At 34.3% G+C, this 24,888-nt stretch overlaps 1 protein-coding gene across 1 annotated transcript in view; it reads left to right on the top strand.

The window, feature by feature from the left end:
- Positions 1–24,888, top strand: part of LOC145253575 (WD repeat-containing protein 19-like) — a 144,236-nt gene that overhangs the window by 23,763 nt on the left and 95,585 nt on the right. Inside the window, exons 5-11 of the mRNA XM_080112947.1 lie at positions 2,161–2,259; positions 3,864–4,077; positions 11,073–11,185; positions 15,567–15,648; positions 20,985–21,076; positions 23,313–23,553; positions 24,708–24,822. Of these exons, the coding sequence (XP_079969073.1) occupies positions 2,161–2,259; positions 3,864–4,077; positions 11,073–11,185; positions 15,567–15,648; positions 20,985–21,076; positions 23,313–23,553; positions 24,708–24,822 (956 nt within the window). The remainder of the gene's footprint in view (positions 1–2,160; positions 2,260–3,863; positions 4,078–11,072; positions 11,186–15,566; positions 15,649–20,984; positions 21,077–23,312; positions 23,554–24,707; positions 24,823–24,888) is intronic.

Below are 24,888 nucleotides of genomic sequence, written 5' to 3'. Positions count from 1 at the left end.
GCAAACTGTAAGTGGTGATTGGATTTATCTCCCTTGGAGCCCCCTCCTCCATGAAATAGGCAACATGGTGGGATACGATCGATCTCATTAAAATTTGATTTTCCTCTGTAAAACAAAATACTTGATCAAATTGAATAAAGAATTTTTTAATGAGAACTTAATTCCATAACGGGTACGTACAATATAATTTTATTTTTCAATATTTTCATTTTTTAATGTCTTGATTAAACTAAACAAGTACCTAATAATCTGTGTTCTACTACAATTCTGAGAATCTTTTTTGTCTCCATAAAAACTTGCACTATGACGTCAACCACTAAAATAGTATAAGACACTGAAAGATCTTTCATGATATCATAATTGATAAAAAAATAAAGGATAACATCATCCATTAAGCATAGAATATAAATGACCCATGACCTGAAATGTTACTGATCATTTATGTGGCAAGTGAATATATATATATATATATATATATATAATTTTTTTTTCTTTACATAGGCATCACCATTTATCAAGGCCCAGAAGCCACTGGAGAATGATGGTTAAAGTGTGTACAGTAGTCAATTGGACAAGATAGTAATCGTTAGTAATGAAAGTTGGTAAATTTGTTAATTTAAGTGGAACGGCTCATCAAGAACTTGTTTACATTGGACTTGAAGAAAACCATATTGTAGTCAGCTGGAAAGCAGGAAAACAGAAGACAGTTCCATAGGCGTGCAGGTCTAAGAAAGAAGCTTTGTTCATGAAATCTACATTTAGGTTTAGGCATAGATAAAGAGTGGGGGGAATTATTGATAGTGTTTTTAGCTAGACGAGTGTTTCTTGTGAAAGTTTGGCGAGGGGGACCATAGAATGAAGTTCAGTCGAGCACTTGCAATGACAATAATGATAAAACAAAGACAAACTCACAACATCTCTTCTGTAATAAAGAGGTTGCAGGCAAGAGAAGAGGGCATCTCCTATGAGATTACGAAGTCTATTTTGAATTCTATTAAGGCAGGATAAGTCCTTTCTGGCAGCTCCTGCCCAAATGTGACAACAGTACTCAATCTTTGGATGTACCTGGCTCTTATATAGATAGAGAATTGCATCATCTATTGGATTGATAAAAGGATCCCACCATTTTTTCAGCAGCTTTAGCAACAGATTTGATGTATGTGTTCCATTTCAGATCAGGAGTAAAGGTTAAGCCCAGAAGCTTGTCAAAACATGACGCCTCCCTAAGACGAGAGCCATTCATTACAATTTATGCCAGATGGGGATCAGAGCGTTGATGATGTAAAGATAAAAGCTTGGTTTTAGATGCATTAAAAGTAACCATCCACTTCTTTCCCCATTGTACTACGTGCTCAAGATCAGGGGAGAGAGAATCGGAGAGAACTTGGTCATTTACAGTCTTTGATGTGCTATCATAGATGGTAGTGTCATCAGCATAAATGTCTATGAATGATGTAAGAATGTGATTTGGAAGATCATTAATGTAGATCAGGAAGAGAGTTTGGCCCAGGATGGACCCCTGAGGGACTTCAGCATTAATACTGTGAGCTTCTGATTTTTGTCCATCAACTACTACTCCTATGAACCTATCAGAGAGAAATGATTTAATAATTGAGAAAACATTTCCAGCTATACCATAGCTGGAGATCTTGTGAAGTAAACCTTTATGCCATACCCTATCAAAGGCGTTTGATATGTTAAGAGCAATTGCCCTAGAAAAGTTGCCTCTGTCGAGAGATTCGTTAATCCTATGTGATATAACTGTAAGCACATCTGCTGTAGATCTAGCAGAACAGAAACCATATTGTATGTCACTATATATATAATGAAATGGTATTAACATTAGAAAGAACATATGTAGATCAATCATTGCTGCAACATTAACGTTTTGTCAAGGTTCTAAAGCGACAAGATGTGGTAATGTTGAAATGGTGGTTAGTTAACATAGGTTTTTCTTAATGCTTATATAATTTTATTTATTTATTAAAACTCTACTCACAGATTGAGCGCTTTCGAAAAAAAAAATTGTTTTTACTTCATGTTATCAATACACTTGAAGTTTATACACACACACACACACACATATATATATATATAGAGAGAGAGATGAACTAGAAGATCTAGTATCTTTTTGAAATTATTTTTACTGATTTTTTCCAGGGACTTGATGACATTTTTAGCATGGTCCAAAAATGATCATTTGTTGGCCATTGGCACCCAGAAAGGCAACTTGTTGATTTATAACCATCAAACATCAAGGTAAGTTTACAACCAACATATTTATTATGTTGCATTTGCTGCTATATTTACCCTTGGTTAATGGTGCTCTTTTTGGACTGAAAGTATGGTTGCAAGAAAAATGCAGACGACTGAGTAGGGTTAAATATATATATATTTTATTTCTCACCAAATCAGAGATTTAAGGTGTCGTCGTTAGGACGGCTGGCCGGGCGTTGAGATAAAGTCGTCAACGATCAAAGTTTCTTTGGGTTTGGTTGAGTGCGGGGTGGTGATGGCAGAAATGTGGCTTAGCATGTGCGGCGATCCTTGTTAGCTGATGTCACTTAGCGCGGGGTTGGTGAGAAGTGATGATTTGGTATCAGCCGAAGAAGGAAAGGGGCTTGTATCAGGATCACGGGTGAGATGGTAGCGGTGGGCGATGCTGGCTGTGCGTAGTAAGCTCCGCGTCTGATGTCGTTGGTGAGGGGTCGTATGCTGGTTGAAGACGGAGCGAGTTCACAGCGTGCCATGGTAGGGCCGATCTGTCTGTTGTCGAAAAGGCTGGTACTTTTATAGTCAGGAAGCAGAATAGGAGCAAAGAAAGTTTTTTTTAATCACTGGCTTGAATTTGCTTTTTGATTGTGTTTTTTTTTGTGCTATAATGTGTTGTAGTGAACCGTCTGTTTGGTGTATGTATGCATGTGTTATATCGATTTGAAGCTAATAAAATTGTGAATATAATCTAGTGTTGTGAGGTTGAAATGTTTTGTGAATTATATATAGGTGTTTATATGCTTAGGAGTTGCGTTTGCTGTGATGTTTGTGTTTTTTATTTTGGGTTTTTTTCTTTTGCTGTGCGTCTTTCTCTGGCTGTTTTCTTTGTTGATGTAAGGTGCAAGTTATTCTAATGATGTTTGTATTTAAAGAAATGGGATTTGAAGTTGTCATGTGTATTTATTGTGTTCATTTGCGTTGTACCGATGAACAGATTTGTCCTAGTGTCGCCATTGCTGGTTTCCGGTTTATTCATGGAGATATGGAGGGATATGTGATATAACAGGACAATATGCCAGAAAATAGAAAAAAAAAAGCATACAAATGAATTATTTTGAATAAATATTGTCTTTTAGCGTTTAATAACATAAAAAAAGAAGTTGATACAGCATTAAGACCATATTTTTATTTTTACATGGGGGTCACCACTTATTGGGGGTTTTGATAGAGTGTCTTACTCAAGGGGGCGGTTTATCAGGAGTTTGTTTATGTTGGACTTGAAGACGTCCAAGTTGTAGTCAGGTGGGAAACAGGCAAGCGGCAGAGAGTTTCACTGGCATGCAGTTCTAAGAAAGAAGCTTTGCTCATGGAATTTACGTTTGGATTTAGGCACAGATAAAGAGTGGGGAAAATTATTGACAGTAGTTTCAGCCAGACGGGTGTTTCTCGTGAAAGATTGACGAGGGGGGGACGAGGGATTGGAGCTCAGACGAGCACCTGCCATAGAAATAGCGATAAAACAAAGACAGGCTTGCAACGTCTCTTCTGTGGGAGAGAAGTTGCAGGGAAGAGAAAAGGGCATCCCCCATTAAACCACGAAGTCTATTTTGTACTCTATTTGATTTCATGTAGTTTTGTGAATATTTCAGGAAGATGCCAGTTCTTGGAAAGCACTCCAAAAAGATAACAAGTGGTGCATGGAATTCAGAAAATATGCTGGCATTAGTGAGTGAAGATCAGTACCTGAGTATCAGCAACGCCGAAGGTGATACTGTCCAGCAATCTCAGTTGGCTGGGGAACCAAGTAATGTCCAATTCTCTGAGATGAAAACAGACGAAAGAAATTCAGTCTGTGAAGATACAGTAAGCAATATTTCCTAATATTTGTTTCACTTTTATCGCCAAATTTATTTTTTAGTATATTCCACTCGTTATTAATCATAAAAAATGATTACAGGATTGTCAGAGTTACCACCCTTGTAAAAATAATTGGTGCTTCTTTGTTATAATAGCAAAATTCGAAAACCAAAATATTGAATTTCAAGTAAAACCAATGGATCTACTTAATTATCATGTCACAGTAATGAACATATCCAAAAATTATGCAAGAGCGATAAGGTAGAAAATTAATTATTGATGAAAACAGTTTTTGATTTGGTTGTTATGTTGTTTTTGTTTTACACCATATCAACCCTTTTCGGGTTATTTAATGCTGAATCCAGTAATTTTGGAACTAGTATTCATGTTGCATCCAGTTATTTTGTAGGTTTTTATTCTTCAAGCTTTTTGTATCTTTCATTGCTAATTGGTAGTGTTTGGTTTGGTTGTTTTATAGTGGATTTTAACATTTTTGTTCCCTGCCCTGCAGAACATGAATGAGTTTTGCAATGGCAGAGAGAAAAGGGTTACAGTATTAATGTTTGGTACATTTTAAGTAAGGAAACCAGTCATGAAGAGGGGGGGAGATAGAAAAAGAAAGGGAAAATAGGAAGAAGGAAAAGGGGGAAAAGGTGGGCTGTTGTTTTTGGTTTTGCAGAACATGATTAAGTTTTGCAAAAGGAAAAACAAAAAGCATAAATGTTAGGTGCATTTCATCTCAGGAAGCCAATATCATCATTCATACATTATACATTATTTTGTGAGTTTTGGAAATTTAAAAGGAATTTGTAAGCATTGAAACTGTCAAATAGAAAGCCATTTCTAACTTTAGTTCTTAGCAAATTTTTATTTATTAAAAAAAAATCAAATGTTTTGGAAACTACAATAATTTTATTAATCGAGATTAAACAATATTAACTTAAGAAAATTATAACTTTATAAAAATGTGGTTCAATTAATAATTTAATGATCAAACACTACCACAATAATTATATTGAACTTTTCAAATCCTATTAAAAGCAATAACAATTTTGCTAAAATGATTAATGGCATAGTTTAGAGGATGCAGAAAAAATTTCACACTCTGACAGTTTTTTTCTGTGAAAATGAAACAAAAATGAAATTTAAAAAAAAACTCATGGATAATGCTAATTAAGAATTGTCATGCACAAGAAAATATAGTTCTGCTATATGATGATAGGGTAGTACTAAGGAGGAGGTAATGCTTGGAAGGATGGTCTTATCATAGAACAGATATTATTCTACCTCCACCTAACACAAGAAGAGGTAATGCCTGGAAACATGGTTACATGATAATAGAACAGATACTACACCATTAACCCTTCCCGCTGATTTTGGACATTGAAAAATGGCACATTATTTATAGTATAAATCTCACCTGTCTGTTTAAATATATGTATGTTTGTATGTCTGCCTAAAACTTTCGATAGAGGTGATGGATTTTCATGAAATCAGTATCGTTTTGAAGCATGACCCTTCGGACGACAAATATCAAAAAATTGGCTAAACACATTAATTCCTTCACCCTCAACTGGGCACTTTTCTACTGGGAGGGATCGCTTTTTTCGCTGATATTTTCGAAAGTCATCCTCGCTTTTCGATTGACTAGTCTTAATTTTTTTTTTTTTTTTTTATTACATTTTCACCCCAAACAAGGCACATTGCCACTTTGGTGTAGGGGGCTACTATCAGGGGCAACAACTACTGGGGTACTATGTTGGGATTTGAGCAGCAAGATGTCGGTTCACGTTACACTTGAACTTCTGCATGTCAGTACAGTTGGGGAAGCAGTGGCCTGGAATGGAATTCCAGAGTTTAGCGGTTCTGGGGAAGAAACTACTGGAGTAGAAAGATCTTTTACATCTAGGGATCTCTACTGTGTGGGGTTGAATTTAGCTGCCTGTCGGGTTTGTCGAGGGTGTCTACGTCTTAATTTAAACATTCATCACTTCCGGTTTGGTGATGGGTGCAACAGCAAAGACGTCACGGTTTTTTTTTCACGTTCTTTTCCTCCTTCACATTACAGGTTCGAGCCTGTCTGCCTAATAGCACTTTTTTTTTTTGTTCAACAAACACCTCTAAATACCCAGGCAACGCCAGACACCTAGGCTAGTTTTAAAATAATATAGTAAACTGAATAATACAATTAATAATAATAATAGCTTCTCAGGCAGACAGACCCAAAATCTCCATTCATAATAGTTGTGTCCTTTTAATCTGCTAATTTTATTTCAAACGTATGCATGACAAGCCAAAGAAAATATTGTCAGAATGTGAATATTGTTTAATGTCGACATGGTCAGTATATGATGGTGCGTTGTGTTATAGTGATGGAGGTATCAACTTATCTGTTATTTCTAGATTGACAACCCTAACCCTAACCCTACTGTTCTAAATTTGTGCGAGAATTGCAACATCTGCTATTACCTTGATCTGATGTTCAACATTAGCAACTCCTACACCATTATGTTGATGAAATAGTTTACTTTCCAACCACAGTTTGTTTTGTTTGAACAGGTTCATGAAAACTTGCCTAATGTTTTTGTGCAAAAACACACTGCACAATTGATATCCTTGCTTTCTGTCTCATTGAGTAAAAATTCTTCCGATGTACCTAAGCCAAATAGTAGACTATTCACCCCAGAAGTGCATGATCCTATCTATTTGCCTTGCCACGAGGGAAGAGTTAAACACAAGGTCAGTTTTTAATGTGGAGAAAATCCAGCTAACCAAAAAGGGGCACTCTGGATTGGAACAAAAATAGAAATTTTCTCAATCATGAAGGATTTCTCCTCCACTGACTGAGGACAGAAAAGGTCAAGCATAGCATCAGAACAAATACTACACTGTGATCTTATTTATTTTCAGATAAGTATCAACTTGCACATTTCTTTATAATGGTCCAATCATCATCATATCATATGAATCCGAAGTTTCTATTGTTGGCATTGGTTTCCCTGATAATTTTCTAGTCAGAATTCTTTCTGAAAAGATATCAGATATTATGGGAGAGACCATGTGAAGGTTGCCAACATCCTAAGTGAAAGTGATTTTTGTGGAACAACCTTCAATCTTTGGACACCGAGGTCATCAGTCCATGTCATTAATCACTAGATGACTATCACCTCCCAATGGTTCAATAAATGAAAAATAGAGTCTGTTCACTGCCATTTGAATCCAGTTCTATTACATGGAATTTTATTTGGCTGACGAAATTTTTCATTTTATGACATGATATTCTCTTTCTGTAACTCAACAAGTTTTTTTATAAGCAATAAATACAGCTGGTCTACAAAGTTTTGAATTTTGAATGTTATTTTAAAATTGTCTCTTCTCTATTTTAATAATCTTTCTTTCCAAAATAATTATTTTTTGTAAAGAAGCTTAAGTGATTTACACTTTTCTAGTGTAAAAGTCGACATCAAGCTAAACAAGGCATGCAGGACGATTACCAGCCGTAACAGGATGTCTGCAATCGTTCGGCCGCAGATTCGTCAAAAAGCTATAATGAAGCGTAATAAGTCAATCAACGACAATCACCATCCTCTATTTAGACATCAAGAGGTTTCGTAGGGACTACCATCCCGCAAGAGCTTTGCTACTATCACAAGCCTCAGACGAACAACACCAGTGTCCTTCTGCCTGCATTGGTGGAATGAGTCAGTCAAAGATGACAACAGCAAAGCTCTTCTGATACCGAAAAAAGACTTCCCAGCAGACTCTGAAGTCGCCCAGAAAAAATGGGTAACACTCAACTGGGCCTGAACGAAGGTTGCCAAAACATGGGACAATCTGCACAAATGGGGCTATGTACAGAACACTCAATGTCCTTGCGACACTGACATGCAGACTATCACACATATCCTCACAGACTGTCCCCCAAGCAAGACATGCTCTGACACCGACCTGAGGGATGCCTCAGATACTGCCTGATGATGTCTCTATTGTAATAATCTTCTTTATCAGAATAATTATTTTTGTAAAGAAACTAAAGTTAATTTCACTATTTTTAGTGTTAAGAACATGCTGCAAGAATAAAAAGGGAAGCACTGCTAGCCAGAATCAAATATTGATTTGTCAGATGCATTGCTAGTTAGGTTCAACTTGGAAAATCTAACAATCTTATTTGTTAAATCTCTAATAAAATACACGTAATTAGTTACCATTCTTATTAGAGATTATTTTCCTTAATTAAGAATACACCTATTTACAGATAACTATAAATAGTTATATATGCTTGTACAAGGTTTTTTTTTTTAGAGGCAGCAAATTTTAAATTGAGAATTTAATTGCAGATTTGGTAACTATCGGTTATTTTGAGTTCAGCTTTGTTTAGCAATTTGCTGTGAAGACTGTCAACTATCCATCTCGTTTGTATGATTTAACCCCATTAGATTATTTTCTTTGGGGGATATATAAAGTCCCATGTTTATGTTGATAAATCAGACACAACAGACCATTTAGAAGACAACATTTGATGTGTTATTGTCAAAATACAGTCTGATTTAATGCATAGAGTTTATGAAAATTATTTCTCAAGATTACGCCACATATGCACGAGCCTTTGTGGACCATATGCCCGAAATTGTATTTAAATTAGAAATGCCGTAAATTAATTTTTGATATAAACCACATATTTGTATGATAAAAATATTGTCCTGTGATTTATTTTAATTTAAAGTTCGCCACGCCTAAAAGAATCACCTTTTACAATATTATTTTAAGCTTCACAAGCTATTTTGTTTTCTCATGTTTTTATTATGAGAGATATATATATATATACATATATATATATATATATATATATATATATATATATATATATATATAACTACTTAATTTACTCACATAAAATTAATATACGAAAGTATAGATTTATGCGTAAACTTTAAGTATTTAAATACGTAGGTAGAGCTAGTTAGTAAGTAATAAAATGTCAGATCAAGAAACTAAACATCCAGGCTAAGTAGAGCACACACAAAGGAACAGGTCAACCAAAGGTCAAATAGGCCTTTGTCCAATAAATGCATGCTCATTGGCTGATAGGAAGGGTGCGGTGGATACTAGAAAGCTGATTGGCTAACTAAAATCTCAATAGAAGATGCGCATATGAAAACGACAAACAACCACAGATATATATATACTAGCTGTACATACCTGGCGTTGCCAGGTAAAAAACATATTTCTGAGCAGAGAGTTTAGTCACATTATTTAAGATACACCAAATATTCTAAGTTGTTACGATTTTCCTGAAAGTTGACCATATTTTGGATTTTTGGAATCATAACACATAGTAATCTAGATCTGTGAAATTCAGACAATGAAAAGACAATCTCAGAGCTTCAAGGGAAATAACTCATAGGTTAAATGAAACTCAACTTGCATTTTTAAATGCAGCTGATGTTGATTATACTAATAATTAAGAAATAAATTAAATTTAAAATAAATTTAAAACAAATAGAATATTTAAAGCAATTCTATTACTAATTTCCATTAAAAATTTAGAACTAATTATTAAAACAGATTTTCTTTCATGTAATATGCAAATGAGATAACCTATTAAATGTTGATTCCTTTTGAATAAATAGTATATATATATGTATATGTCGCAGAACAGATCTCGTAATCTGAAACTTACTTCTTAATAGTTTATCTTTTTATATTTTTATATTTTATTTATCTATATTTTTTTCATATATTAGTAAAAATAGTAACCGTATTTACAATCTTTTTTATTGCGGAAGTGGTATTATCCACTGGAGAGCCATGTATTTAACAGCTGTCCTGTTTTTAAATCTCCGTAACAGCTACATGGTAAGAAGCTGATGATCCCCGTTTTCTATTTACAAAATTTTAGTTAAGGTTTTCTTTATTCATCCGTATGTAGTTTAAATCTGTTTTAAAATTGAAGACTTTTGCGAAATCGGCTTATGCAAGTGCTAAGTCTATTTCTATTTAACGATTTTAGTTAAGGCCTTTTTTTTCTTTTTTTTTTTCATCCATATATAAATGAATTCTCTTTGGTCAACATAAACTTTTTAGAAATCGTATTATGTAGGTGCTAAGTCTATTTCTATTTAACAATTTTAGTTAAGGCTCTTTTTTTTTCATCCATATATGAATGAATTCTCTTTGGTTATCATAAACTTTTTAGAAATCGGATTATGTAGGTGCTTAGTCTGCGATAGGTTTAAATTAATTTTTTTTTTTTTCCTTCTGGGAATCCAAACTGCGTTCTTTATTTTTATTTTTGCATTTTTTTTTATTCAAAGCTTCTTTAGACTGTATATCATACAGGAATATAAATGTATAAAAGTTTGTTTTCAGTATTGAAATCTATTTGTGAAACCGTGCAACTTTTGTATATATTAACCAAATTATGATAAACAGGAATACAATTTTATTATATAGATATATATATATATAAATATATATAAATATATAATAATTATAATAATTTTAATGTGACGTCTATATATATATTTAAATAAGGGAGTAGTCACTAACAATGTGTATTTTTTAACATTATTTTATTGTTCCGTGTCTTGGTTTTTCATTGAGAATTATGTTTGGATCATTGTAATAATGTTTTCAAGTCATTGAAATCGTTTACGCACGTTTCAGACGGTCTGTGATGCGTCCTCGTCAGAAATTATTTTCAAATGTGTTGGAAATAATTTCTGACGAGGACGCATCACAGACCGTCTGAAACGCGCGTAAATGATTTCAATGACTTAAAAACATTATTACAATGATCCAAACATAATTCTCAATGAAAAACCAAGACACGGAACAATAAAATAATGTTAAAAAATACACATTGTTGGTGACTACTCCCTTATTTAAATATACATCTTTCTTTCGTTGGAATTTCTTAACCCATTTTATATATATATATATATATATATATATATATATATATATATATATATATATAAATAAATATTCCTTTGTTGCAGGTAAGCATCGTAGTTTCTCATCGGCATTTACTTCTTTACAACATCAACAACCCTGAGAATCCTATTGAACTCCGGTTTAACAAAACATATGGCACAATTATTGCTTACAACTGGTATGTCTTTCTATACTCTTTTGATTTACGTTTCATATTTCTCAATCAATTTGGAAGAAGATCGTTTTTTTATTCAGGATGCTGATATTGCCTGCATTTTTGCTGGTGGTGATGAGAAGAAGGTTAGGCGTTGCAGAAACAGGGCCTCATGACTCCTTGCTTCATTTAACACTGATTATAACTGGTTATTATTTTAATTTTACTCACGCTTACAAAAGCTCAACTGCAAATTGCATATGTAAGTCTTTATCTTGTCTGACGTCATTTCCTCAAGCTATTTTTCCCTACAGAAGAGCAATGGCCCTAAGCGTAAACTGCTTTATCTTTTGTCGATCTGCACATCCTCTCTAACTTGACAACCATCTATCAATGAACATAAATACCCAAATGATTACTAGTTGATGTACACACAAAATAAGGTCCACATTATATTTGCTTGTTTCCAATGCCTCCATTCAGTCTCGAAAGACAAAGGATACCTTTTGTAAGGGCAGCTGCACATATTATTGTGAGGCAAGGGTTGTGCAATCCATAACTGCACCTCTCCTGAATCAGCATTATTTGAGTCCAGTGGCAAGGAGAAGTCCAGACTGATTGGAAACAAATGCCGAGATAAGTGGAGAGCACATACAGCACCTGCAAGTCCAAAATGGTCACCCACTTTGTACTGACCAGGTTAAGCGTTGCTTGACTTTGGTGATTCCAGCGGGAACCGGTATGTCAATGTGATTATGCCATACATTTGCTTGTTTGCAACACTGGTATTCTAACTGATGAGTGACACGATCTGTTGTCAGTCAGGTTTCCATCATGCTTAGCCTATAAGTATCCCTAGTCAAGCGAGCAAGGCAGCAGGTGGGATCTTTTTTATTTTACATTTTTATTTTTGTGTAGTCATGGGTACAACACAGCAGCAGTAAAAAAATTGAATAGTAAAAAATAAAATTGTGCTTGGCATCGGGTAAAATTTCCATAAACAGTGTTTCTTTCCAAAAACTTCCCATCTGCAGAGCACATTACCATGAGACTGCTTCCCTGCAGATTATAGCATGGCAATTTTTAAATCCAAAGTTAACATAACCTTGTCATAAATCCTCCCTATATGTAATCAAATTTGGTTCCTTCCATTAATCATTTTCAATCCTTTCATTCATAATATTCTTCATCATTAAACAGAGCTCGAAGGTCATTCAAGGATAAGGATTAATGAATGTAAAGTGGTAGTGTAATGATTGTTAATGGTGTTGATTAGGTAGAATTTGGAGTATTTAAGGGGACGGCTCAACAACAACTTGTTTATATTGGACTTGAAGGCTACCATATTGCAATCGTCCAGGAAGAAGGCCAGCAGAACAGTGTTCCACAGATGGGCAGTTCTAGGAAAGAAGCTTTGTTCATGAAATCTGCATTTAGATTTAGGCACATCAACTCTTATCTTTGAGTGACTTTTACCTTAATAAGAGATAACTAATTAATAAAAATAACTCAAAAAAAACTTCTATCATATGCTGATAAAAAAGCCTTGTCAGTTTTTATGCAATATCCCTTTCTGTTTATTTATGTATTTATTTATTTACTTTTCAAAATGGGCAATTTTTTCAAAATGGGCAATTTTTTCCTGGACAATTAAATTTATTCCCTTTCTACTTTATTTCTTTTTTCTCTGAGATATTATTATTATTATTATTATTTATTTATTTATTTTTTTACATGCGGGGGTCACCACTTATCAAGGCCCGAAGGCCACTCGGGGATAAGGGTTATTGTGTGTACAGAGATAGTATTGTAGTAATCATTAGTATTTGGGGTTTTGATAGAGTGTCTTACTCAAGGGGGGCGGTTTGTCAGGAGTTTGTTTATGTTGGACTTGAAGACATCCAAGTTGTAGTCAGGTGGGAAACAGGCAAGCGGCAGAGAGTTCCACTGGCGTGCAGTTCTAAGAAAGAAGCTTTGCTCATGGAATCTACGTTTGGATTTAGGCACAGATAGAGAGTGGGGAAAATTATTGACAGTAGTTTCAGCCAGAGAGAGAGGTTGCAGGGAAGAGAAAAGGGCCCCACTAAACCATGAAGTCTATTTTGTACTCTGTCAAGACAGGATAGGCTGTTTTTAGCAGCTCCTGCCCAGATGTGGCAGCAGTACTCCATCCTTGGACGTACTTGGCTTTTATATAGATAGAGAATTGCATCAGTAGTGAGATATCTTCTGGAGCGGTAGAAGGAGCCCACCATTTTCCCAGCGTCCCTGGCAACAGATTTGATGTACATGTTCCATTTCAGATCAGGAGTAAAGGTCAAACCCAGAAGCTTGTCAAAACATGGAGCCTCTCCAAGACGAAAGCCATCCATTTCAATTGATGCCAGATGGGAATCAGAGCGTTGATGATGTAAAGATAGAAGCTTGGTTTTGGATGCATTAAAAGTGACCAGCCACCTCTTCCCCCCATTATATCACGTGCTCAAGGTCAGAGGAGAGAGACTTAGAGAGAACTTTGTCATTTACGGCCTTTGATGTGTTGCCATAGATGGTCGTGTCATCAGCATAGATGTCAATGAATGATTTAAGTATGTGTTTTGGGAGATCATTGATGTAGATCAGGAAGAGAGTTGGGCCCAGGATGGACCCCTGGGGGACTCCAGCATTAATACTGTGGGCCTCTGATTTCTGCCCATCAACCACTACTCTTATGAACCTATCGGAGAGAAATGATTTAATGATTGAGAAAACATTTCCAGTAATACCGTAGCTGGAAATCTTGTAAAGTAGGCCCTTATGCCATACCTTATCGAAGGCCTTCAATATATCAAGAGCAATTGCCCTTGAAAGGAAACCTTTGTCACTAGGAGTTTTCACACAGGCCATCATCAAAGATTTCTCTTTGTCAACAACCTATGGTGTTCCCTGGAGTCTCAATGATAACAAGTCTCCTCAAATTTCCAGAACCATCCACCTCTTTCGATAACTTTTGTAAATGAATTTGCATTATCATAACAGTCGTTTACCATCAATTTCTCGCTGGCAATGACCATTGTTCTTCATTAGAATTTGAGTGACAATAAGTCTCTCTAAGGTTCTAGTCCTCTTAGCACTCATTCAGTGGAGGTTTGGTTAGTGCTTTCCCTCCTTGGTCTTTCCATCCTCCTTGACCATTTGACTATTTGGTGTGGTGCTAGTCGATGCTGACTTTACAGTTTGGGGGTAATCAATTTACAATTTTGCAGTTTCAGTTTTCTTGGTTGCAACTTTGTTTTACTTCTACTCCAGTTTCTATTTGTGCAGTTAGCGTTTGTTGCTCATGCTGATTATGAGTTTCCGCATTTGAGGATTTTCTTTAAGATTTTAGCTGTTTTCAGCATTACCATCTATTGCATAGTCCTAGTCTTACCATCTATTGCATTGTCAAGTTTTATAATGTTTTTGAATAAATTTTCAACAACAAGATTTTTATTTTATATATATATATAATGTATGAACCCACGCTTGAGATATTCAAAAGTAGGCACTAATGAACTCAACGTTGTTAGACAGTGCTTAAAAAGAAGAGCAAAAGATTAAAAAAAAAATTTTTATTATTTATTCAAAGGTAAACAGTTACATTTAGTTGCTACACACAGCCACTTGTTTTAGTCAATGAGACCCAGAACTAATCGGCACTCATTTTTGCCATCGGTCGGCCCAACTAAGACATTGACATACAAGTTTTGAGTGCTCGTCACATGTCTATCAATATTTTCCCTTTCTCTCTCCACCTAAAATTAAATGAAACTTTAAATAGCAAAGTTTCTTTCCTAGAATTATTCAGCTGTAAAATAAAAACTGCGAGGCTGCTTCTCAGCTGACTACGACATGGTTGTTTTCAAGTCTAGTGTCAACAAATTTTTAAATTTAAATTAAATTCATTATTTATTAAATAATCAAATTTTGCCCAATCAGCACCATTGTTATCAATCATCACAGTGTTGTCTCACTATCCAACCGACACTCATCAAATCTTTATCCTTGAGTGATCTTCAGGCCTTGATAAATGTTGACATCCTAGTAAAAGAAAATAAATAAATTTTTTTTAAAAGTAAGCTAGTCAATTCATATTGTTTATAATCTTTCGAATTCTTTATCAGGTTCTTGTTTCCCCAACTGTACTAACATACAGAAGTTCAAGTGTAATGTGAACAGAAATCTTGCTGCTCAACTCCCTACATAGTATCCCTGCAATTTATGTCTCTGATAGTAGCCCCCTACATCAAAGTGGCACTGTGCCTTGTTTGGGGTGAAAATCTAATAAAAAAATTTTTTTTTTTAAATTTATCATTTCTATAATGAAAGGTTACTGTTTAAACGTGATAATAAGTTTCTTGTTTTTTCCCCCTATTTTTATTTAAAGGCATGGTGACGGCTATATTGTTATTGGTTTCTCTTCTGGCTACTTTGTTGGAATATCTACGCATATGAAGGAGATTGGACAAGTAAGTGTATAAGTATTGTTCATTTATATCCTCTTAAATATTTAGCAATCATGTGATCAGCTCTAAGCAAGTTTATCATTTTCAGATTTCATCCGACAAATTTATCACCTTACGAATGCTGGGTACTTCTGCTATTTTATATTTTGATCTTATAGATTTTTTGAGCTGACAAATGTAGTGTTTGTGCCTCGACTACCCAAGAGCTGTTTGCCAGAGTTGAGAGCAAGCTATTACATAGTGATAGTATCTTACCGAGCTTCCTGATGCTACATAGTGGCATGGGCCTGTTCCGCTCATGCTGCAATGGTTGAGGTCAAGCTGAACAAGTCATGCAGGACAATTACCGTCAGCCTTAAATTGACCAACCTGACATCTGTCTAAAGGCTGTCTAGAATCACTCTGCTGTAGATTAATTGAGAAGCGATAGCAAAGGCAGAGCATGACAAGCAGAGCAACAACAATCATCACCCTCCAGAGGGACGTCAAGATATACCACAGTAAGTACGATTACACAAGAGCGTTACCACCATCACAGGCTTCAGACAAAAAATATCAGTGTCCTTCCATCTGCGTTGGTGGAATGAGTCCGGTGAAGATTACATTAATAAGCCTTTTGTGGCACCGAAAGAAGATCACCTTGCAGACCCTGAACTTCCCTTTAAAAACAAACTTTACTTTGAATATTTAACAATTTTCTCTCTCTCTCTCTCTCTCTCTCTCTCTCTCTCTCTATATATATATATATATATATATATATATATATATATATATATATATATATATATATTATTATTATTATTTATGCAGATGTAAAAATGACACTGACATCATGACAATGTTTCAGTCTATAGTTATTAAAAACTAAGATCTCCTCAACTAAAAAGTATCTTTTATTTTAGATATTCATATTAAAAAAGAAAGAAGCGAAGGAAAACTTCAGGTTTAAAATTTTTTACATATATACACTCGTGAGTAAAAAAAAATGAGCCAAACAAATTTTATACATTTTATTTCACTAAAAGCTATATTGAACAAAGAAAATTGAACGAGACTAATAAAACAGAACAAGACATTTACTTTAATAAATGCTTAGGATTTTTTTTTTTTTTTTTTACACAGGCATCACCCCATTATCAAGGCCAAGAGGCCACTCGAGGATAAGGGTTAAAGAGTGTACATTAGAAATTGGACAATATATGGAAATTCAGTAAATTTGTTAACCTATATGGAACGGCTCATCAAGAACTTGTTTACGTTAGACTTGAAGACAACCATATTGTAGTCAGCCGGAAAGCAGGAAAACGGAAGACAATTCCACAGGCGTGCAGTTCTAAGAAAGAAGCTTTGTTCATGTAATTTACGTTTAGGTTTAGGCACAGATAAAGAGTGGGGGGAATTATTGATAGTGTTTTCAGCTAGACGAGTGTTTCTTGTGAAAGTTTAGTGAGGGGGACCATAGACTGAAGCTCAGTCGAACACTTTCCATGAAAATAACGATACATCAGAGACAAACTCGCAACATCTCTTCTGTGAGATAGAGGTTGCAGGAAAGAGAAAAGGACATCTCCTACGAGGCTACGAAGTCTATTTTGAACTCTATCAAGGCAGGACAAGTCCTTTCTAGCAGCTCCTGCCCAGATGTGGCAACAGTATTCCATCCTTGGACGTACCTGGCTCTTATATAGATAGAGAATTGCATCAGCAGTGAGATATCTACTGGATCGATAGAAAGATCCCACCATTTTTCCAGCGGCCTTGGCAACAGATTTGATGTCCCTTTTGATTTCTTTAAAAAATCAATCCTCAACCAAAGTGAAACACTGTGAAAAGGAGATGTTATTCCATTCTCTTTGCACAGCTTCCCATAGTTTGTCATTGTTCTCAAAATTTCTTCCGGTGAATGCACGAGATATTATGGACCAAATATTCTCGATTGGGTTTAAATCAGGGCTTTGACCTGGCCAAAATATCACATCAATTGAATTATCAGAAAACCATTTTTTGTGACTTTAGCAGTGTGTGCAGAGGCATTATCACATTGAAAAATAATGTTCTGGGATATTCCCATCTTCTGGATACTTGGTAACAGTCCTGTTTCTAATATTCAAATGTATTCCTTTGCATTGATTGACTTCTCACATCTAATAAGTTTCCAAACTCCTGCTGCAGCAAAAGTTTCCCATATCATTATCCCTGCATTCCCGTGTTTAAATGTCATTTTTATGCTACTTGGCAAAAATCTTTCTCCAGTTCTTCGATTGCACCAGCATCGGGAGCATCACTAACAAAACAAAATCTTGATTCATCTAACCAAAAAATATTCCTGAACCAGTCTGTATCTTTCTTGCCGTAACACGAGAAAAATCTCTTTCTATGATTGATGTTCTTCTTGGATAAAAATGGTTTCTTTGCACACCTTTTAGAGGAAAATCCCATTTCTTCCATTTGTCTAAATATTATATATCTAGAAAGAGAATTTCCAGCCCCTGTTTTGAATTCTTTGCTATGGTCAACATAAGTTTTCTTTCGATCCTTCAAAAGTTAATTTAAGCCCGTGGTCGTCCTTCAAAGTCGATTCTCTAGGGCGACCAGATCCAGATTTCCCTTTTCACAAGCGTTCGACTTCAAACCTTTGATCAATTCGCTTCACTAGAGAAAGAGATATTTTCACATTTTCTTTTCTTAAAATATCAAAAATCTGCTTGTAAGTCATTTTGGACTGCCTTAATCCTGCAGTTCGGTTTTTTATATCCTTGACAAGATGCGGTCTTACCATTCTTAGGATCCATTTTTCCACTCATTATAATATGCTATAATAATAATGATCTGCAAAATAGAAATTTTAATTTAAAATTAACAAAAATTAATGGAAAAATATTGAAAAATCGATTTCTTCCTTTCACTCTTGGCCCATTTTTTTTGCTCATGAGTGTATATATATATATATATATATATATATATATATAGGCAGCATGTTTTCATTCAAGCAAACATTATTCTATGACATGAACTGCCTCTATTTAATTCTTTTTTTTTTAATTTTTGTAACTTTCTAAGGAAGGTACTATTTTTAAAAACATTGGAAGGAAGGTACCATTTTGTAGGATTATTTGATTATTCAAATAAAGTAACTTTTCTAAGAAAAGTTAAGTGTTATGTAATGAAGATGGTTGTTCATTATTTAGGTAATAATAATAATAAAATAATGGTATGACTATTAATAATAATAAACTAAGTATACTACTACTACTACTACTACTACTACTAATAATAATAATAATAATAAAAACAATAATAAATGGCATTACAATTAATAGCAATAGTAATGCTAATAATAATAAGAAAAATAGCAGCAAAAACAATATTAATAAATCATTATCATCATATCAAATGAATGTAAAGATTCTGTTGTCATTGGTTTCCTCAAAATTTTTCTAGTCAGAATTCTTTCTAGAATGACATTGGGTACTTACAGGAGGAACCACAAGAAGGTTGGCAACATTCTAAGTGAAAGTGAGTTTTTGTGGAACGAACTAGATTTGAATTTGGGACACCCAAGTTGTCAGTCCGTGTCGTTAACCACTGAATCACCATCACCTCCTATAATAATTAGCAATACATCCTTTATTTGCAATCCTGTAAGCTTTACCATGTCCACACTTGAAACTGTTTGAACTTCTTCTTTTTCAAGCAGCAAAGTGACCACAGATCATAATGATATGCACACAAACTTACGTTCATGGTGTAACTCATGTTGTTTTTTTTCCACCAGAGAAATGTTTCTTTTTTTATCCAATAAAATTGCTAAATGGGATCTCTATATTCAATCATTTAAGACTTAATTAGATTAGGCATAACATTATGTAAGTATTAAAGGCAAGCCACACTTCCTCTCACTATATACGAACCGCCATCACTTCCCATAAGAACATGAAATAGTTTTTATATTGTTTTACATATCAAAAATACCTAAATAATGAACAATGATGATGGCCAACTGATGGCTATTTCCTCAAAACAAGGCAGTTTATAGATCTACCTAAGTAAACTGCCAATGTTGGGTGTGACTTACCATACTAACTTAACTTCGTTAATACAGAATGAAATGATAAAGTTGTTTTAATGTGTCTCCGTTTTGCTATGAATTATTCTGTTTTATTCAACAAATCTACGTGTTATACATGTTTCTGAATTTTTGAGATGAGGATTTATAGGGTGGAAAGATAAAATTATTTCCCTAAAGAAAACAACACTACAGCTTTATTTTAAAACTTTTATTGAAAAAATTAATTTAGGTAACTTGATTATGTAGTAGAGCTGACATCTATTCAATGTAGCCGCCTTCAGCCTCAATCACTGCCTTGATACGAATCCGGAACAAGAAGCATGCCCTTTCCACAAGCACCAGCAAGAGCTCAATGAATACTCGGCGGATGGCGTCGATCAGCTGGCTTTAGTTTTGTAGGAGGTCATGTTGGTGATTTTCTTGATGTATGAACAAACAAAGTAGTCCAGTGAATTCAAGTCGGGGGAGGAGGGGGAGCCAGTGAGAGAAGGGTACAAAGTTGTAGCACTCCTTCTGAAGCCAAGCCTGAGTCTATTTGGACGTGTGAGCCAGCACCGAGGCCCGCTGCTCCACCCAGGGTCTGCTAGTGGCCACTTGATTGCACCAAGGGATCACCACACTCTTCAGCACATCCAGATACACTTTGGTGTTGACTTTGAAGCCGATTTTGAAGATGTGAGGTGGCATGATGTGATCCTCACTTGAAACCACACCAAAGATCATAACCTTGGTCGAAACTTTGTTTTCATCACCCTGGGCATGTCCCAGTTATTCATGGCAATCCAGCAATGCATTTTTAAGCTGCTTGCAATGGTATTATTGTCACAATTTGGATCAGTAGAGAGCATGAGTTGTTCAGCAGTGCATCTCTGATCTCGCTTGTTGAATGGTGTGTTACTTTCAGACATGATAGAAGGCTCCTATCGCTCTTGGGATTTGTACAAAACTAGCCAATTAGTACGTGGTCTACAACAAAAAAAGAAAACTGGTTTTCATCAAATGGAAATGGAATCATGTTGTCTTTTCTATGGCAACAATTTTATTGTTCCACCCTGTAAAAGTCACAGCACAAGACAATGTCAGTAACGTGTCACAGGACTTTTTTTTATTGTTATCATTTTATTGTATGTTTATGAATCCAACATCTAATTATTACCTGAACAATGTTAGATATTTTTGCTAACGTTTTTTATTTCAGTGTTATAGATTGATTTTTTTTTAATGGTGTTGCGTAAAAGGCCATCTTGGTTCATCTTTTATTTTCTTTTAGGAACTGTTTTCAACCTTTGATCACAAAGACGGCCTCAGTGATATTTGCTTGTCAATGTCTCTAAATAAAGTAGCGACATCTGGTGGAAATAGGTAAGCTTTATCAAAACCCTTCAATAACAATAGCTTGACTGATTGGGGAAAAATCTATCCTGAATCAGAAAATGTTTCAATTTTAATAGAATTTTCAGAATTTATTAATAAATTTAAATATGAATTTTCTAGTATTTATTAATGTTAGTATAAAGTATTTGTTTTATTTAAAAAAAAAGTATATCTTTTTTAGATCACTTAATTTACTTTACACAAATCATCTTTATATTAAGGTTGGAATATGTTTCATTGAACTCAGTTTATTATACCTTTTACTCTATTGTGTGGAAACATCAGAGTATTGTTCGGCATTTTTTCAGAAAGTCAGAACTTCTTACATCATGATTTCAAATTTTTAGACACCTATTCCAAAAAATATCACTCCAAAACATGTTCATGTCATGGCTAAATGGCTTAAAAGTGGGTAAATTTTTTCACAGATAATTTTTTTTCTAGTTAAATCATTCTTTTACATTCTCCCAAGGCCATGCCAAGACACAGGTCCTGCTAGTTATTTATAAAACGAATTTTACAATTATTTTTTTGTTTACTTTCAATTTAGTTTTTTAATTTTTTTTTTTTTTTGCAATCTTTGTTCAGTTCCAGATGTTTTTTAATATTTAAATTTACTTAGGATGTTTTGTATTTTTGTTTTCGATTTCCTCACATCAACACAAACAGGAGTGTCTTCTGATGTATCTATTTAAAACTACTTCAGTTTTTATATCGTTTTATGTATCAAAAATCATTTTACCACCATAGTACTGCAAGAGGATAAAATTTTGTCATTGGTAAGGAAAGGGCAGGGAAACTAATTATAACTCTTGTTAAGTAAGAAGAAGAATAGATTGCCACTAGCTTGATTAAAGGGACAAACTCCTCCTTTACATTTTAAATCAATTTTATTCATACATAATTTCACTAACAAATAGCCAGAGACCAAGAAAGAGTCATGTAACCAGAAATATAAAAGCATACCAAATCAGTGGGCACACATACCATTAGTTATGTCTAGAGTTCACATTTCTTATGTATGTGAAGTTTTTATTTGGGACAAGACAGGAACGTAAGTATCTCTGCAACTCAAAACAACTGGCTAGATGAAAAATGTGGGAAAACAGGATACAATCATTTAATGTAAAGTGTTCTGATTGAATAATGTATCAACCACTCACTCCACATGGAAAGATGAAATTAAAAGAAAATAATTATATAACTGTGGCAAGATAAAACTTCAAATTTTTTTATCAGTTTTTCAAGCTAGGAATGGAGCATCTTAACAGATGCCAAATATTCACCCACCTGCTCATATATTCCAACCGAGAGATCTTTCTAAGATTCTAACCATCCCTTTAAATGCAATTGTTTGAATCTGTTCTGCACTTGGTTCATTGAGTATCTTTGTTAGATAGATTGCTTCTTTCTCCTTCTTATCCTGTATCACTATGTCAAGTTTTATGGCTCCGTTTTCTAGGTACTTATTTGTAGGAATTACATTGTCATAGTGCATGGTGTATGAGGTATTTCAATATTTATTATTTGGATAGTATATTAATCCACATGGAAAGATAAAATTTCTCAAGAACAAAAGAACTTCAGACATTATGTAATTCTGTATGCATTTTAAAAGGGAGTCCAAGGTGGAAAGTGATAATGTATCCGCAACCTAAACTCATACAATGTTTATGCCTTTCAAAATTCAAATCTCAAAAGATAGTCCACATCGTAGAGTTAAGAAATGGAAGTCCTGTGTATCTTGAAATAAAATGTCATTGTTAATATATAAAATGAAGTTTCCTGAATTGTTCATGTTAGACCTAAATAGTAATGTATTTCACAAATTGATATTCCATTCTACCAAGCCAGTTATTTATGTAAATTTTCAGTTTGTGTTATTGCATAAAATAAATTTAAAATTTCAATCGATTTCATCAATTACATGTTCCATCAGATTTGAAAAGTAGAAATTTTCAAATATACACTGTAATTCTCTAATTTTCATTGCTTTGTCAGCTATGCTTGTTATCCAAACAATCCCAGTTAATGCTGAGAGGGTTCAGCTAATTTAATATATTTTTAATTATTTTCTCTATCCACATGGACAATGCTAGATAAATATAGGATATAAATAATTTTAATAAGCAAAGATTTTTTTCGTTTTGTTTTTAGGCTATTTACCACTCTATAAAAATATCTATTTTAGACTTCTTTCTTTTTTTTTTTTTTTAATTCTTAGCATTCGGATTCATGAGATGAATGATTCCAGAGAAGTCTTTGCAATCCTCCAACTAGAAGATGACCAAACAGTGGACAAAATGATGTGGACAGATGATGGCCAACTGATGGCTATTTCCTCAAAACAAGGCAGTTTACAAGTCTACCTAAGTAAACTGCCAATGTTGGGTGTGACTTACCACACGAGTATTGCTAATTTAACTTCATTACTAGAAGTTACAGTACAAGACAATGTCAATAACGTGAGTCACAGGACTTATTTTTAATTGCTATTTCGTAGAAAATTTTTTAACTAAGTTCAAATTTTAAAAAAATAAACTTCATTTTACTTGGATAAAAACTAGTTGAAAAATAATATTTTTAGTTATTGTGTGTTTAAGTATGTATTATATTTACCTGGTTCAATTTTCTTTTTCTTTCAGATTTTCCTCTGCAGTGGTTTTACATGTTAAAAAAGATTTTATAATACTTTTAAACATAAGTGCACATTTTAGTATGTAACTAAAAGTTATTCATTGTTAAGCTAAAAAAATGTTATCTAATAAATAAATAAATAGAACAAAAATTAATCCCAAAAGTAAGTTTCATGCATTAAATGTTCAAGGTGGGCTCTCTCTACCGTGCTAGAAAATTACGCCTGAGAGTATCCTATACCTCTACAAGGCCACCATTCACCCATGTATGGAGTATTGTTGTCGCGTTTGGGCTGATGCATCTGTTACTAGTCTCTCACTCCTTGACAGGATTCAAAAGAAAAAGTCGCCAACCTAATAGGTCCTGAACTGTCAGTTTAGCTTCAACCTCTGTCCCATCGATGAAATGTTACATCCCTCTGCCTGTTTTATGAGTATTTTAATAGTTAGTGTTCTGGTAAACTAAAAACCCTTGTACCCATTAAACGTAAATGCCCCCAACAAACTTGACAAGCAGCAAAATCCCACCCCTACACAGTAGACATCCCCAGATGACAGAAAGCCTTTAACTCTAAAAGTTTCTTCCCTAGGACTGTTACACGTTGGAATTCCACTTTGAGTTTGTGCTTCCTTGACAGTGCTGACATGCAGAAGTTAAAGTGTAATGTAAATAGACATCTTGCTGCTCAACTTCCTACATAGTATCCCTGCAGATTATGTCCCAGATAGTAGCCCCCTACATCAAAGTGGCACTGTACCTTGTTTGGGGTGAAAATGCAATAAGTTTTTTTGTTTTTTTTTAAAAAGGTAGATGATTTTACACCCCTTGAATCAGAGTTATCTACCTTGATCGATTTTTTTTTTTCTCCTTTTAAGATTCTTGTTTTCAGTGTTTTGAGTTTGATGGTTGTCTGTGTTATTTTTCCCCCTGTAGTGTTATTATGGGCAGTTACTTAGTTTTTTATTTAATTTTTGTATTTTAGGAACCTCCAATAAGTGTTCCAATCAGTATAGAGCCATCATTCATTGGATTGGGCCCATCACATTTAGCCATCGGTATGAACAATAGAGCCTGGTTCTATACTCTCCAGATAAATGGTAAGCAACATGTTTTTATTCATTCTTTGGTTTGATTTCTCTTTGAGGTAATCATTTTCAACTAAG

Source organism: Euprymna scolopes, chromosome 3 (genome assembly GCF_053919585.1).
Source record: "Euprymna scolopes isolate OS-2025 chromosome 3, ASM5391958v1, whole genome shotgun sequence".
In the NCBI taxonomy this organism is placed as follows: domain Eukaryota; kingdom Metazoa; phylum Mollusca; class Cephalopoda; order Sepiida; family Sepiolidae; genus Euprymna; species Euprymna scolopes.
The sequence above is the reverse complement of the archived record's forward strand: the minus strand, read 5'-3'. Positions and strand labels throughout refer to the sequence as shown.